The sequence below is a fragment of the Aquarana catesbeiana genome, linkage group LG03, assembly GCF_042186555.1.
Source record: "Aquarana catesbeiana isolate 2022-GZ linkage group LG03, ASM4218655v1, whole genome shotgun sequence".
Lineage (NCBI taxonomy): Eukaryota > Metazoa > Chordata > Amphibia > Anura > Ranidae > Aquarana > Aquarana catesbeiana.
In genome coordinates, this window is record NC_133326.1 from 171,438,712 (window position 1) to 171,453,170 (window position 14,459).

Consider the following 14,459-nt stretch of genomic DNA (forward strand, 5'->3'; position numbering starts at 1 on the left):
TGAACCAATCTCTAAGGCTTTTTATGCCAACGTGATAACCGGGAAAAGGCGAACTTGACCGAGAGGCCTCTAACGGAGACAGCCCTAGAACACTCTGCTCCAATTCTCAATGGGGATTTGAGAAAAAGAGGGAGACTCCATTGGAAAACCTCCGTTTACTCCAAGGTCTGAGCCTAGCTGCTTCCTTGAAGAACTGTTGGACAGGAATGATGTCTAGACTGTAAAACACCTGTGAAGGCCAATAAAGCTGACAGTTGAACGCTGAGGGAGCTGACCTGATAGAGCCAGAACTAAATCCGACTGGAGTAAGCCTAGAATATCTAAAACTTCTAGATCACCACATAATCTGTCAGCAGCAGACATGTATTGAACAACTTTGACCAGATACTCCTGTCAACTTTGTCTGCGTTCATTCGTCTAGTATTCAAGAGAGCAGAGATGACTCTGGAAAAGCAGCTGAGGACCTCCAATATCGAGAACCAGACCGTCAGACGCAACCGTGCTAGACATGGATGTAGAATTGTACTCAGTGACAGAAGGCCTGGCCTGAGGAAAAGGTGAACTGGGTTCCAGAAGCTGAACTGTGCTAGCATAGGAGAACACTGACCTAATTGGCCGATAAGGCATCACTGCCACTAACACCACAACCTCTGTTCGGAGTCTTCGTAGAAAACCCGAGGCTCACCAGGACTGGAAGAAATGCATATAGGTCCTACCGTATTTCCAATGATCCATCAGGGCATCTGCACCTGAAAACCTCCACATGTAGAGACCATTCGTTGTGGACTCTGGAAAGAAAATCCGTTAGAACATTGTGGACTCTGGGAAAATATGCAGCTGAGCTGTAGGCTTGATTCTTCTGAGCCCAAGACATAATTGGTCCTGCTTCATGTAATAGAGAACAGGCTGTGAGTCCCCAGGCTGTCTTTCAACCTAGGAGACCGCCGTAGTGTTGAATAACCTAAGAGCACTGATGCTCTCTTTGTTATATGATGAAAGGCCTGAAATCTGCTTCCTGACTCCCGCTGCTGGAGAAACCCCTTCCAGAAAGGCCGCCTTCTCCAGCTTCCACTTGATCCTCGGATCCGTAGACACCATAGTGCCAATCATTTTAGACACTGAATGGCGCGCAGGTGAGAAGAAGACCAGGCCAGGAATATTCAGATCCCAAACACAGGGATCCAGAGCCAAGGCAATGATCCAAGATTATATTGAACTGAGCCCCGGGGCCCACAAGAGACTGAGTGGGCTCCAAGTATCTCCTTGCCAGATTCAGCAGCCAGCTGAATTTGAGGAGCATAGAAAAGACCTGAGCTCTGGGCTCCAGCAGCTGCCCTCTGTCTTGGGATAGTAGGAAAAGGACATCCACATACCTAGGCTGTTGTATGCTCCTTGTTTTGATAAAGACTATAACAACCAATAAGAACATGAAAACACACAGGGTGATGTTGAAAGCCCAAATGGCTGGAGCTGGAGATGGTCTTGACCTACAGTGAACAGAAGAAACTTGCGGAAGTCTTCTACAATGGGCACATGAAGGTAAGCTTCTTAAGTCTACTGGAAACAAGCCAGTTACCTGGCTGGACCCCCTATGAATCAGGGACGATGTTTCCACCTTGAACTTCTCCTTTGCCTAAAATTGTCTCAGGTGTGCAAGGTCTAAAACCTCCACAAACTGTTTCTCTTCATGACTATAAGGGGGTCGAGCACCTGCCCTGGAATCTCTCACATTCAGAGACTGGTACAGCAGCACTTTGCGACACCATCGACTTATGTAAAGCATGAGTATATGCTTTCTTTACCTGAGCGTGAGGCAAAATCCATGGAAATGAATCAGAGAAGATGGAGGACTTCTGATGGACCATGCATGTCCCCAAAGGACCACTTTGACGTCCCAATAGTCTGAAGCCCAACTCAGTAGCATTTTGGATTCCGAGTTCAAGCTTTAGCATACAGTCCCTGACAAAAGTCTTGTCGCTTGTGTACAAATTGACCTGAAGTGCCGCTAAAATATATTTCTAATCAAGATTTTGTTACAAGAAATGGGTCATTTTAATCCCAACAGCGTTTGTAATAATGTTTCAGTGCAAAATGAAACTGACAAAAAGTATTCTAATATTCACAGCTTGGTAAAGCCCATTGAGTCATTTTTTACCAAGACATAAGTGTTGTCGCCTTGTTATATGAGCTTCACCTGTGACTAATAATGGATCAATTAGGTCTCAGGTGTGTATAAAAAGAACACCAGTACACTAGACCTTCTCAACTGCAACTAGACCTCTGCAAACATGCCTAAGATTCACCTGGAGACTAAAGTGTTGATTATCAAGAGGCTGAAGACCAGATCCACTGCTGATGTGGCAGACACCTTCAATGTGTCTCAGCGTCAAGTTCAGAGGATAAAAAAAAGATTTGAAGAGACTGGAGACGTTTTGGACAAGGCCAGGTCAGGCTGACCCCGCAAGACAACTGCTCGAGAGGACCGTTTGTTGGCTCGAAAATCCAAGGCCAGCCCATTTTCCACTGCAGCAGAGCTCCACGAGACCTGGTCACCTGAAGTCCCTGTGTCAACCAGAACAGTTTGTCGGATTCTGTCTCGAAATGGTCTCCATGGTCGAATCAGTGCCCATAAGCCAGCTTTAAACAAAAGACAATTGAAAAACCGTGTGGCAATTTCCAAGGGCCACAGCCTGCTAAAAGGATGGACTCTGGAAAAGTGGCAGAAGGTGGATTTTTCAGATGAATCTTCTGTTGAATTACACCACAGTCGCTGCAAATATTGCAGGAGACCTACTGGAACCCGCATGAAGCCGAGATTTACCCAGAAACAGTGAAGTTTGGTGGAGGTAAAATCATGGTCTGGGGTTACATCCAGTATGGGGGTGTGCGAGGGATCTGCAGGGTGGAAGGCAACATCAATAGTCTAAAATACCAAGAAATCTTAGCTACCTCTTATATTCCCAACCATAAAAAAGGCCAAATTTTGCAGCAGGATGGTGCTCCATCGCATACTTCCATCTCCACATCAAAGTTCCTTAAGGCAAAGAAGATCAAGATGCTCCAGGATTGGCCAGCCCAGTCACCAGACATGAACATCATTGAGCATATGTGGTGTAGGATGAAAGATCAAGCATGGAAGACGAAACCAAAGAATATTGATGAACTCTGGGAGACATGCAAGACTGTTTTCTTTGCTATTCCTGATGACTTCATCAATAAATTGTATGAATCCTTGCTAAACCGCATGGATGCTGTCCTTCAAGCTCATGGAAGTCATACAAGATAATAAATTTGGATCTCACAGCACCACTACTTAAATTTGCTGACATATTTTTGGATTTTCAGTAAAGTTGTTCAATTTCTGTATAGGCAACAAAACTTTTGTCTTGCCAAAATTTGACCTGTCTGTCTTGATTAAATGATAAATCTTTTTTCAATGAAACTAATTTATTTCAGTGCATTAAACATCATTTGGGAGGGCTTTAGCTTTTCATATGAGCTATTTCTAACACCAATTGATTAATTAAAAGTCAGGTTAATAGCAAGAGTTTCTACAAAATAGGGAAGCAACAAGACTTTTGTCAGGGACTGTACTTCTGAGGGAATATTAGGTCCCCTTCACCAGCTCTTCCTAAAATCCCGACCTGGTCTGTAAAAATGTGCGACCCTCGCACGCTCCGAACTTTGTTCTCTTGACTTTCCTCTTCTGGCCTAGCAAGTGCTGGTCCTGAGGTAGGACTTGCCAACTGTGGCCTGGGTTACGGTGCTATCAAGCTTGCCAAAAGATTAAGCTCCCTAAAAGTGAATGCTACACTATGGCTATTAGAGGCGGGAACAGCAAGCCCAGGACCCAGCCATAGCACTCACTATGCCATAACTGACGAGAGCATAACCCATGCCACTATGCGGCTGATGTCATTTGGAGCCTTATCATGGAAACCGACACCAGCTCCGAAACTGAACAACTGAGTTTCTGAAAAGGCTCCTGAACACTGTGTCCACATTCTCCATCCACATTTCCATCCTTTTCAATATGGCCACAAGAGCCCAGGCCGACTTTCGGGCTATTCACTGCATCTTCCTAAGAAGAGCGACATGCTTGCTCGCCTCATCAAGGCCTCAGCCATGTAGAGAGGTAGACTTTAGATGCTTCACATCCTTATCTCTGAATGGATAAAGCTTGGCCAACTTGCTCAGAAGGGAGGGATGTCTCGCGACCTTGCTCCACTTATCCAAAATGATGTTCCCTAGTTCTGTTAAGAATGAGAATTTAGAACACTCTCTCTACAGCTATGTCTCCAAGTCATGCTATTCAGAGAGCGACCCTGATCCAACTCCGAGTGCAGCCCCGATCCAACTTTATAGTCTCTGGATCAAAGTTGCATCAAAAGTCGCATCAAAGTAGCGCAGGAACCCCTCAAAGTCGCTGCAACTCTAAGTTGCATAGATTAGAACGGTTGCCATTCAATGTAATGGACTGTGACCCGCCATGCGACCCCATGTGTCCAAAGTCACATGACAAGTCGCACTAGTGGAAACAGAGCCCAAAGGTGCTTACAGAACTTCCTCTTGCTTTGCAGGAGACTCTACCTTGGTTGGGACACTTCCAGTTCTTCCTGGTCATCCTAGTGGACAGAGACTTGCCCTCTGGGACTGGAGTCCCGCATCTCCATCAGGCTCCCTCCTTGGAGCAGCTGACATAGCGGTGGGTGCATAGCGGAGGATTCAGAGCTTCTGCTATGAAGGTTGGACCTTGACAGTGACCTATGACAAATCCATCTGAAGAAAAATGTTGTGACCTAATGATGTCCTTATCATCTCGTGCCATGTATTGTTAACCTGAACTAGAAAGAATCACAAAAGCAAAATAGGATAGAAAGGAAATGGTAAAAGAACTCAAAATGACTACCCAGGTCAGCAAGGAAAGGAAAGGGTTAAACCCACTCTCTCATAGGCAGCATATCAAGGTATTACTGCAGAGTAAGGATGAGCTCAGGCGTGTTCGCAACCCACACTTGCAGAGCCCGCCAGGAAGTCGACACTGCACATTGCTAATTGCAGGCAGTGAGACATTATCCTGATCTGCAGCTGCAGATAGATGACAGATGAGTCTGTCAGGAAAAACCATTTACCTCTGGCAGGGGTGCTTACAATGGTCAGTGTTTATTCATTTAGTTAAAATCTGAAGCCCAAAAAAAAAAAAACAACTGTTGCTGTAACTGCTTAAAAAAATGTAAGGCCTCACGCACACCATACATGCGGAAAAACTAATGGAAACTGACACGCAGATTTTACTTGCAGAGACATGAGTTTACATTAGTTTTAATGCGAGTCTTAGTGAGTTTTATACACGTTGCTGTGCTGATCCCTGTGCAGAAAAGATTTGCACGTGATACTGTGTTGTGGTGTGAACAGGGCATATAGAGACCAATTGTTTTTTGTGCCCTTGCAGAATGCATGCAGAAAAACTGACATCTCTGCACAGTGTGAATGAGGCCTTAGATGGAGTTTAATTCTAATGCATTAGTCATTTATGTAAAGTCTATCTTAATTTACTTGTCCATCTAACACTACCCACTCCACAGGTTGACAATGCTGCTGTCCAAAGGGTAGCTACACTGCTCCTCCATAGATAGGAGTGAAGGACTGAATGTAGCCACTCTAAGACAGGAAGTGTGCTACTGGCCAGATCACCAGGTGAAAATACAGAAAAAAATAAAAAAAATAATGCAGCCATCACATCTAATGCCGCGTACACACGAGCGGACTTTACGGCAGACTTGGTCCAGCGGACCGGAGTCCGTCGGATAATTCGATCTTGTCTGGGCTTCAGCTGACTTTTTTTCCCAAAAGTTCGATGAACCTAGAAATGAAACATGTTTCAAATCTTTCCGACAGACTCGAGTCCGGTCGAAAAGTCCGCTCGTCTGTATGCTAGTCCGGCGGACAAAAAACGATGCTAGGGCAGCTATTGGCTACTGGCCATGAACTTCCTTGTTTTAGTCCAGTCGTACTTCATCATGTACGAATCCGTTGGACTTTGGTTGATCATGTGTAGGCAAGTGCGTTCATTAGGAAAGTCCATTGGAAAGTCCGTTGAAAAGTCCGCCGCACCAAGTCTGCCGTAAGGTCCGCTCGTGTGTACGCGGCATAAGGATTGGTAAGCTGTATTATTACATGACATTTTAGGTTTTGGTTTAGATACGCTTTAACATTTTTCGACTTTCTCTTACTTTCCAACGTGGTTCCTGTCGTCGTACATGCGAAGAACTCTTCGATACACAGCAAAAAGTGGACGGTTCAGTCCCCAAGCTATTGTCCTATAGAAATCTTTCCTTTCATCCTTTGACATCTCAAAAATTATTTCAGCGGCATCTTTAATGCCATGTTCCTAAAAAGCAAGAAAAATAGAAACAAAATAAGCAAAAAGCAAAAACCAAACTCTAGCCAAAACATTTTATTTTACTGTGGATAGAGTGGGGATGGGTTAGAGCCTCTGCCAGGGTTTTACTGTTTGTGCCCTATTGGAAAGATTTCCCTTCACTTCTTTTCAGAGCAGGAAGTGACAGAAAATCTATTCACCAGCAACACAGAACAAAAAACAAAAACACAATTTTAGTAGATTGAAGAAGGGTTAGATGTCCCAACAATGTACTTTTTGCAGTCTGTCTTCCTCTCCCATTGAACAAAAGAAAAAATCTCACCAGTGGGGGTGACAGAAATTTTCACTCTCCCCCACTCTAAAAACAAAAAGAAAAAGTTTGGGCTGAAGTTAAGCATTAAATCTAGACATAAGACTGGTGGTGTTCCATCAAAGACAATTCAAAATATGCAGATCTGCACTTGTAAATGAATAAGACAACAATTGTGCAGCAGATGGACCAATCTGAGAACAGGACCTGTGCAAAGATTTTTGTCTACTTAGGCGAAGGTGCATTTTGCCACCACCCCCTCCACAATGGCAGTCCTGGAGCCATTTTTTATTTACACATCTTAAAAATCATTTTAGGCCTGAAGATTACTTAAAACCCCAAAAAAATTATTTGAATTTTTTTGAAAGCAGACACCCTAGAGAAACAAATGTTGGCAGTTCTAATTTTTTATGTTACATGACATTAGCGCAATTGTTTATGAAAGGCGACATTTCAATAAAAAATACATTAAAGTTAATTTCTGGACACATAAACCGCGTTCCATCAGCTGCTTCCCCCGCCACGAATTTCGGTGAATGGCAGTTCCAGCCAAGGAAGTGACGTCATACACCTCACTTCCTGGTCTGTGTACAGGAAGTCCCGCCATCTTTCCCAGCGACAACCGGCCATGACAGCACTGGGCCCACAGGTGGGACACTGGAGCCCGCTGAACATGGCGGGGGGAGCGGCACATCGCGGCGGTGGTGGCGGAAGTGATAGATGGCTTAACAATTGCTTGTGTCACTTCCACAGAAAAGCTGACAGTCGGCTTTACTACAGTACACACACTATTGGCCGCCGGGAGTGTGTAAAAAAACAAAATACGTCTGCAGCACTGAAAGAATCCAAATCCCCAGCAAGTGGCAGGGGATTTGGATTTTACCGTCCCCCCTATCCTGGCGCCCTATGGTGGCGCCGGCCCTGTCTGAGAACTACATTGAAAGTGAGGATCTCTTAAAATATACCTATCCCTTAAAATGTACCAATCCAACAAATAAAACCTACCTTCAAGTATCTGTCTATGTTGCTCATTAAGATTGCTATCTCCTCTTTGGACCACATGCCTTGTTTCCATCTGTGACCTAAAATAAAGAACAAAAATAATGCTGCATACATGCATACTGCTGTACTTATGGGATGATGTGAGATTTCAATAAAGCAAACTATAGTCTATTTTCTTTTTATTTGTTATGTTTGTATATGTTTTTTTTTGCTAGCTCTTTAGAAAACCCATAATGCTCTGTAAACCTAGTGTTATATGTCAATTCTGTATTAAAGTGGAAGAAAGGCCTAACTATAACTATTACATGTTCTTTCCCTCCTCCCATCATTTCTACTATATATATAAAAAAAAAAAAAAAAAAAGGAAGAACCCTAAAGAGGAAGTCCAGTTTGTAAAAAATAAATAAATACATAAAATACTGTAGCTGCTGACTTTTATTATAAGGACACTAACCTGTCCAGGGATCCTGCGACAATGTCGGCACCCCTAGACGATTTGTCATTCGGCTTCGGGTGGAGGCGCCGGCATCTGTAGTAAGGGAAACAGGAAGTGAAGTATTGCGGCTTCACAGCCTGTTCTCTACTGCGCATGCGTGAGTTGAGCTGCACTTTCTGAATGGTCTTGTCGTCTTTTGGGACCTCTGTGTGTCCCAGAAGGCAGCTGGGGGGGGGGGCGTTGGGGGAAGGAGGAGGGGCCAGAAATGTCGTAGATTGCCATGCAGCGATCTTACCTAGAAGTTGGAGTGGGTACCTGTCAAAACCAGGTACCAGCACCACCCTCCCCCCAAAAAGTGCCAAATGTGGCAGTTGTGCAAACAGGCGAAGCTTCCCCTTTTGGGTGGAACTCCGCTTTAACTATTTTTAATCTGCTCGGGTTCAGTCACATAGCTCCCCTGTGTCAGCGAGTGGCTACTGCAGGGGAGAGGAGGTAATGTCAAAAGCGGGTGGGCCATGGGAGCCTATGGGTTATGTCATGGCTTCTGAAATAAAAAAAAAATAGGTAAGTACACAGATCTTTTTTTATTCAGGTTAGGCAAGATAGGTAGGAGGAAGGGGAGGAGGAAGCAGCTCTAGACACATCTTTGGACAGAAATTGTGTTAGTTGCAAGACTACCAAGTGAAAATAAAGGAAAAAAAAAAGGCTAATAAAATGAATTCAACTACCACGTCTGCTAAGCTGCAATATCTTAATTTTTTTTCTTTGGGTTTAGATACAATTTACCACATGTGTATGAATGAAACTACCCCAGACTGCTAGCCATTTTGACATTTTTTCCTGTTTGAGCACCTGCACTATTTACCCCTAATGATGCTGCAAAATTTGTGGTGAAACATGCTGGGTTTTGGGAAGTACCCTTTTCTTTTTTCTTTTTTTTTACTGGGGATTTGCCAGGATCTTTGAATGGAAACTGATACAGGCATTTGTGGATGGTGGAGGAGGAAAGGTTAGCAGCCAATAAAGGGAAGTCCACAGGCTGGAATTTGGAGCAGTGTTGTGTCTGGCTTCAGGGAGGTCAGTCAAGCCCCTAAGTAGCCACTGACTTTGTATAGAAATAGTCCAAACCTGTGGATAGTTCTAGGATGCCACAAACAGCCGTCATCCTTTATACCCCTAGCGTATGAGCTGGGTTTGTTCACCATTTAAAGGGGTATTTTCCTCCTCCTACTTCCATGTAATGACATTGTTATGATAACGATATAGAGTAATCTGAGTAATTTCTATTCTATAATATGGTTTCCGTGGGTACCCAGGCATATCTCTATAGGCATGCCTTGACATATCCCAAGCGTCAGGTGGCCATGGTGACCACAAACCGCGTCCCGGCACCTGGGCCCCTGCCAGCCCATCCACCACCGCCACCAAGAGCGAGCAATTTCCACTGCCCGAGCAGATAGCTCCTGTTTTGATGCCCTCCCGCCGCCAGAGGGCACCAATCACACAACACATTCTTTCCCTGTACAGGCTGGAAACGTCTATCACTATTCAGTCACATGATAGCAGGTTTCCTCTGTGTGCGAGCGTGCTCCTGGCTATTTATCGGGATTATTGGAGAGTGCGTGCACAAGAGGCACATCAAAGATATGGGGTATGAGAGATTATATCGGGGGGGAGAAGGGGTATCCTGTGGTGTCATGTTGGAGCGCATACACTGTGGTGTCAGTAAGTGCGGGGGGGATTTCTTGTGTCACCAGGGGAGTGTTAGGGGGGTGCAGACCTGTATCCTTTGGTGTCACGGAGGGGAGGGGGGTGCTATCCTATGTTGACAGGCGCGGAGGAGTATCCATCGAGTCTGGTATGGATTTCAAGGGAAACCCCATGGAAAAAAAATAATAATAATGGCGTGCCCCCCTCCCCCCAAAATGCATACCAGACCTTTATCTGAGCATGCAGCCTGGCAGGTCAGGAAAGGGAGGGGGCGAGCGAGCGCGCAACCCCCCCAAACCATACCAGGCCACATCCCATCAACATGGGGGGGTGCTTTAAGGCAGGGGGGGCAACCACAGGGTCTCTGCCAGCGGGGGGGAGGCTAATCGGAATATGGAACCCCTCTTTAACAAGGGGGCCCCCAGATCCCCCCCCCCCATGTGAATGAGTATGGGGTTCATAGTACCCCTACCCATTCACCAAAAAAGTGTCAAGAAGTAATAAATACACAGAGCCAGTTTTTGACAATAGTGCCCCCAGGCACTATATCTAAAGGAATTTCTCCTTTTTTTTGTTGCACTTTAAAGATCATTAAAATCACAGCTCCTTTAAAAACGATTGTTTAAAACATGCATTGATACATGTCTCCCCAGGGCAGTACCTGGACCCCCAACCCCTTTTAAGGTCAATACTTGCATATAAGCCTTCAAAGTGGGCACTTTTGATTTTTCCTCTTCAGCTTCCATAGACTTCAATGGGGTTCTTTGTTCGGGTCAGAACTTTTCCCCTGTTCGGGGTGTTCGGCCCATCTCTAGTCTTTAACACATATAGCAATGTATTGTACACTAACTATGATAAATCAATGCTATTCAATCCAGGACTACCTTTGTGGGTGAGAGAATCTTTGTCTTCTTTGCTGGTAAACCATGCTCTACTAACTGCTGACATGTCCTCATTGCCTGCAGGAGAAATGTCATCAAGCTGCTCATTTTGGAGGATCTTGATGGGGGAAGATAGATTAGAGAACATTTAATAAACAAGTTCTACAAGTGTAAAAGCAACCAATACTCTAACTGAAGATTAGTATATACTGTATATTAGTTACTATGCACACATTATGCATACATTATATTTACATGAAATAATAAAAAACATGTTAAAGGATAAGTTCACCTTTACAAAACATAATAATAAATGCACTTTTTTTGCAGGTAAAAAAACATATGTATTTATTGTTGTTTTTTTTTTTTTTTTTGTAATGGACCTGTAAAGCATTGCACAGAGCGGTCAGCAGATTGTGGGTGTCATGCCTCCGTCCTGCAGACTGTGTATCTGTTTGGCTGTACCTCCGATACAGCCAGGCAGTTAGACTGAGACAGGAAGACTTAATGAACTAACTAGAGCTCAACATTAACATGTTACAAAAGGTGAACTTATCCTTTAAAGTAAGGCCCTTTCACACTGGGGCGGTGGGGGCGTCGGCGGTACAACAGCGCTATTTTTAGCGCTGCTGTACCGTCGTTCTTGCAGCTGTATTCGGCCGCTAGCGGTGCGGTTTTAACCCCCGCTGGCGGCCGAAAAAGGGTTAAAATCACTCGTACAGCGTGGCTATAGCCGCGGTATGGCCGCGGTATAGCCGCGCTGTCCCATTGATTTCAATGGGCAGGAGCGGTGAAGGAGCGGTGAATACACCACTCCTTCACCGCTCCAAAGAAGCGGTTTGCAGGACTTTTTGAACCGTCCTGCCAGTGCACCGCTTCAGTGTGAAAGTCCTCGGGCTTTCACACTGAACAAACAGCGGAGGCTGTTTAGGGGCGGTTTGCAGGCAGTATTTTTAGCGCAATACCGCCTGCAAACCGCCCTAGTGTGAAAGGGGTCTTACAGTATGTCTGCTTTAGTTAGAACTACATTAATTTGAGCCCATATATGTAAATATTCAGTCATGCATCTTACAGAGTAATTTGAGAACAGTAACACAAAACCTCTGCGCTTAGGACAAAAAGAGGGGGATAAGATATGGAAACAAGAGGGCAAGAAGGAGGAGGGAAAAGACCGGGGGGGGGGGGGAGGGGGGGGGATACCAGTGGATGGTGCAAGGGGTAAAAAACCCCAAAAAGAGAGAAAATGGAGGAGGAGGAAAAAGAAAAAAGAAAGAAAGGTATGCTGCCACCTTTAGTTAGGCCCTCAAAGAGGACTAACATATATAAGAAATTTTAAATAGAGGTATGGCGCTTCCTTGTAAAGTGTGTGTTTGATAATAATGTGACTGATATGAACTATACCGTACACAAACGGTGATAAAATGATCATATAAATGACCCCATATCTGGTAAAAATATATATGTGATACAAGACGTGATAAAGACCCTAATTACATAACATACACCTATATGCCCAGGTAATTTCCAAAAAACACCACTAGGTGTAGCTCCTGATACACTATGCAGCTAATATGATGATTCCAACATATATATATGCAAAAAATAATAATAATAATATACCAGTGCAATCAGATCCAAAAAATTATGTACCCAAATGGTCTGCAAAATGTGTAATAGCTTATATGGATAGGAAGAAATTCTGTCACAAGTGATGCATCCCAAACTGCAAATAGCAGAAAAATATATGTATATAAATATGCAAAAAAGTTGTATGCCAGTGCAATCAAATCCAAAAAATTATGTATCCAAATGATCTACAAATAGTGTCTAAACATATTTGAATAAAGAAAAAATAAAATAAAATAAAATAAAATAAAATTAAAAATAAATAAATAAAAATAAAAAATAAAAAATAAAAAACACAAAAAACTGTCACACGTGATACGTTCCAGACTGCAAATAGCAGATGAAGAAAAGTTCCAAGAGCTTAGTGACTGTGGTGCCCTTATAGATGAAAAATCCGTGACTTCTGTGCTCCCCCTTTGGCTCCCCACTCACCGGCTCCCACCACCCCTGCAGGGGTAACATACACTTCAGGATCCCAATCCCGTCCTCTTGGCCGATATCCCGTGGTCACTGAGATAGGATGTCCTCTCTCCCAGGCGTTTCCAAATAGCCTCTTTGTACCACCTCTTCCAAGACGGGGATCCCCAAAGAAATCCTCATAAAAAGAGATGCCACCTCATAGTGTAGTATATTAAATTAAAACTTTAATAGCGTAAAAAACTCCCCACATGGGAGAAATTAAAAACAGCTGCGGTCAATTACTTCCTGGCTTTCGGCTTCACCCATAGTGTAGTGTTACATGTTTTTAATTTCTCCCATGTGGGGAGTTTTTTACGCTATTAAAGTTTTAATTTAATATACTACACTATGAGGTGGCATCTCTTTTTATGAGGATTTCTTTGGGGATCCCCGTCTTGGAAGAGGTGGTACAAAGAGGCTATTTGGAAACGCCTGGGAGAGAGGACATCCTATCTCAGTGACCACGGGATATCGGCCAAGAGGACGGGATTGGGATCCTGAAGTGTATGTTACCCCTGCAGGGGTGGTGGGAGCCGGTGAGTGGGGAGCCAAAGGGGGAGCACAGAAGTCACGGATTTTTCATCTATAAGGGCACCACAGTCACTAAGCTCTTGGAACTTTTCTTCATCTGCTATTTGCAGTCTGGAACGTATCACGTGTGACAGTTTTTTGTGTTTTTTATTTTTTATTTTTTATTTTTATTTATTTATTTTTAATTTTATTTTATTTTATTTTATTTTATTTTTTCTTTATTCAAATATGTTTAGACACTATTTGTAGATCATTTGGATACATAATTTTTTGGATTTGATTGCACTGGCATACAACTTTTTTGCATATTTATATACATATATTTTTCTGCTATTTGCAGTTTGGGATGCATCACTTGTGACAGAATTTCTTCCTATCCATATAAGCTATTACACATTTTGCAGACCATTTGGGTACATAATTTTTTGGATCTGATTGCACTGGTATATTATTATTATTATTATTATTTTTTGCATATATATATATGTTGGAATCATCATATTAACTGCATAGTGTATCAGGAGCTACACCTAGTGGTGTTTTTTGGAAATTACCTGGGCATATAGGTGTATGTTATGTAATTAGGGTCTTTATCACGTCTTGTATCACATATATATTTTTACCAGATATGGGGTCATTTATATGATCATTTTATCACCGTTGTGTATGGTATAGTTCATATCAGTCACATTATTATCAAACACACACTTTACAAGGAAGCGCCATACCTCTATTTAAAATTTGAGAACAGTGCACCTTTAACCTGGACAGTGTGGTGTCATGCACTACTGATGCCAATCAAGGGGCTCAATACAGGCCGGGGGCAAATACGAGACAATCTAATCTGCAATGGTTAAGTCAAACAAAGCTGTTATATTTAACCACTTTATGACCGCCCTATTGTAGATTTACTGCTACAAGGAGGCCGCTGTGCATAAGATCACGTATATATACACACGTGATCCCACACTTCCGGGTCGCCGGCTCGCTCCCGCTGTGATTGTGCACAGGGGGTACCGCGGACTTGATGTCCGCCGGCACCCACGATCCCTTGGTACACAGGCAGAACGGCAATCTGCCTATGTAAACTAGGCAGACTACCGTTCTGCCAGTAGGGAAGGC

At 43.5% G+C, this 14,459-nt stretch overlaps 1 protein-coding gene across 3 annotated transcripts in view; it reads right to left on the reverse strand.

The window, feature by feature from the left end:
* Nucleotides 1-14,459, reverse strand: part of DMTF1 (cyclin D binding myb like transcription factor 1) — a 93,318-nt gene that overhangs the window by 42,093 nt on the left and 36,766 nt on the right. For 2 of the 3 annotated variants that reach the window (XM_073619537.1, XM_073619539.1), the window contains exons 4-7: nt 10,725-10,839; nt 8,149-8,223; nt 7,698-7,774; nt 6,234-6,391 (exon numbers count right to left, since the gene is read on the reverse strand). In XM_073619537.1, the coding sequence (XP_073475638.1) occupies nt 6,234-6,391; nt 7,698-7,774; nt 8,149-8,223; nt 10,725-10,839 (425 nt within the window). The remainder of the gene's footprint in view (nt 1-6,233; nt 6,392-7,697; nt 7,775-8,148; nt 8,224-10,724; nt 10,840-14,459) is intronic. The other variant, XM_073619538.1, reaches the window with a different exon arrangement.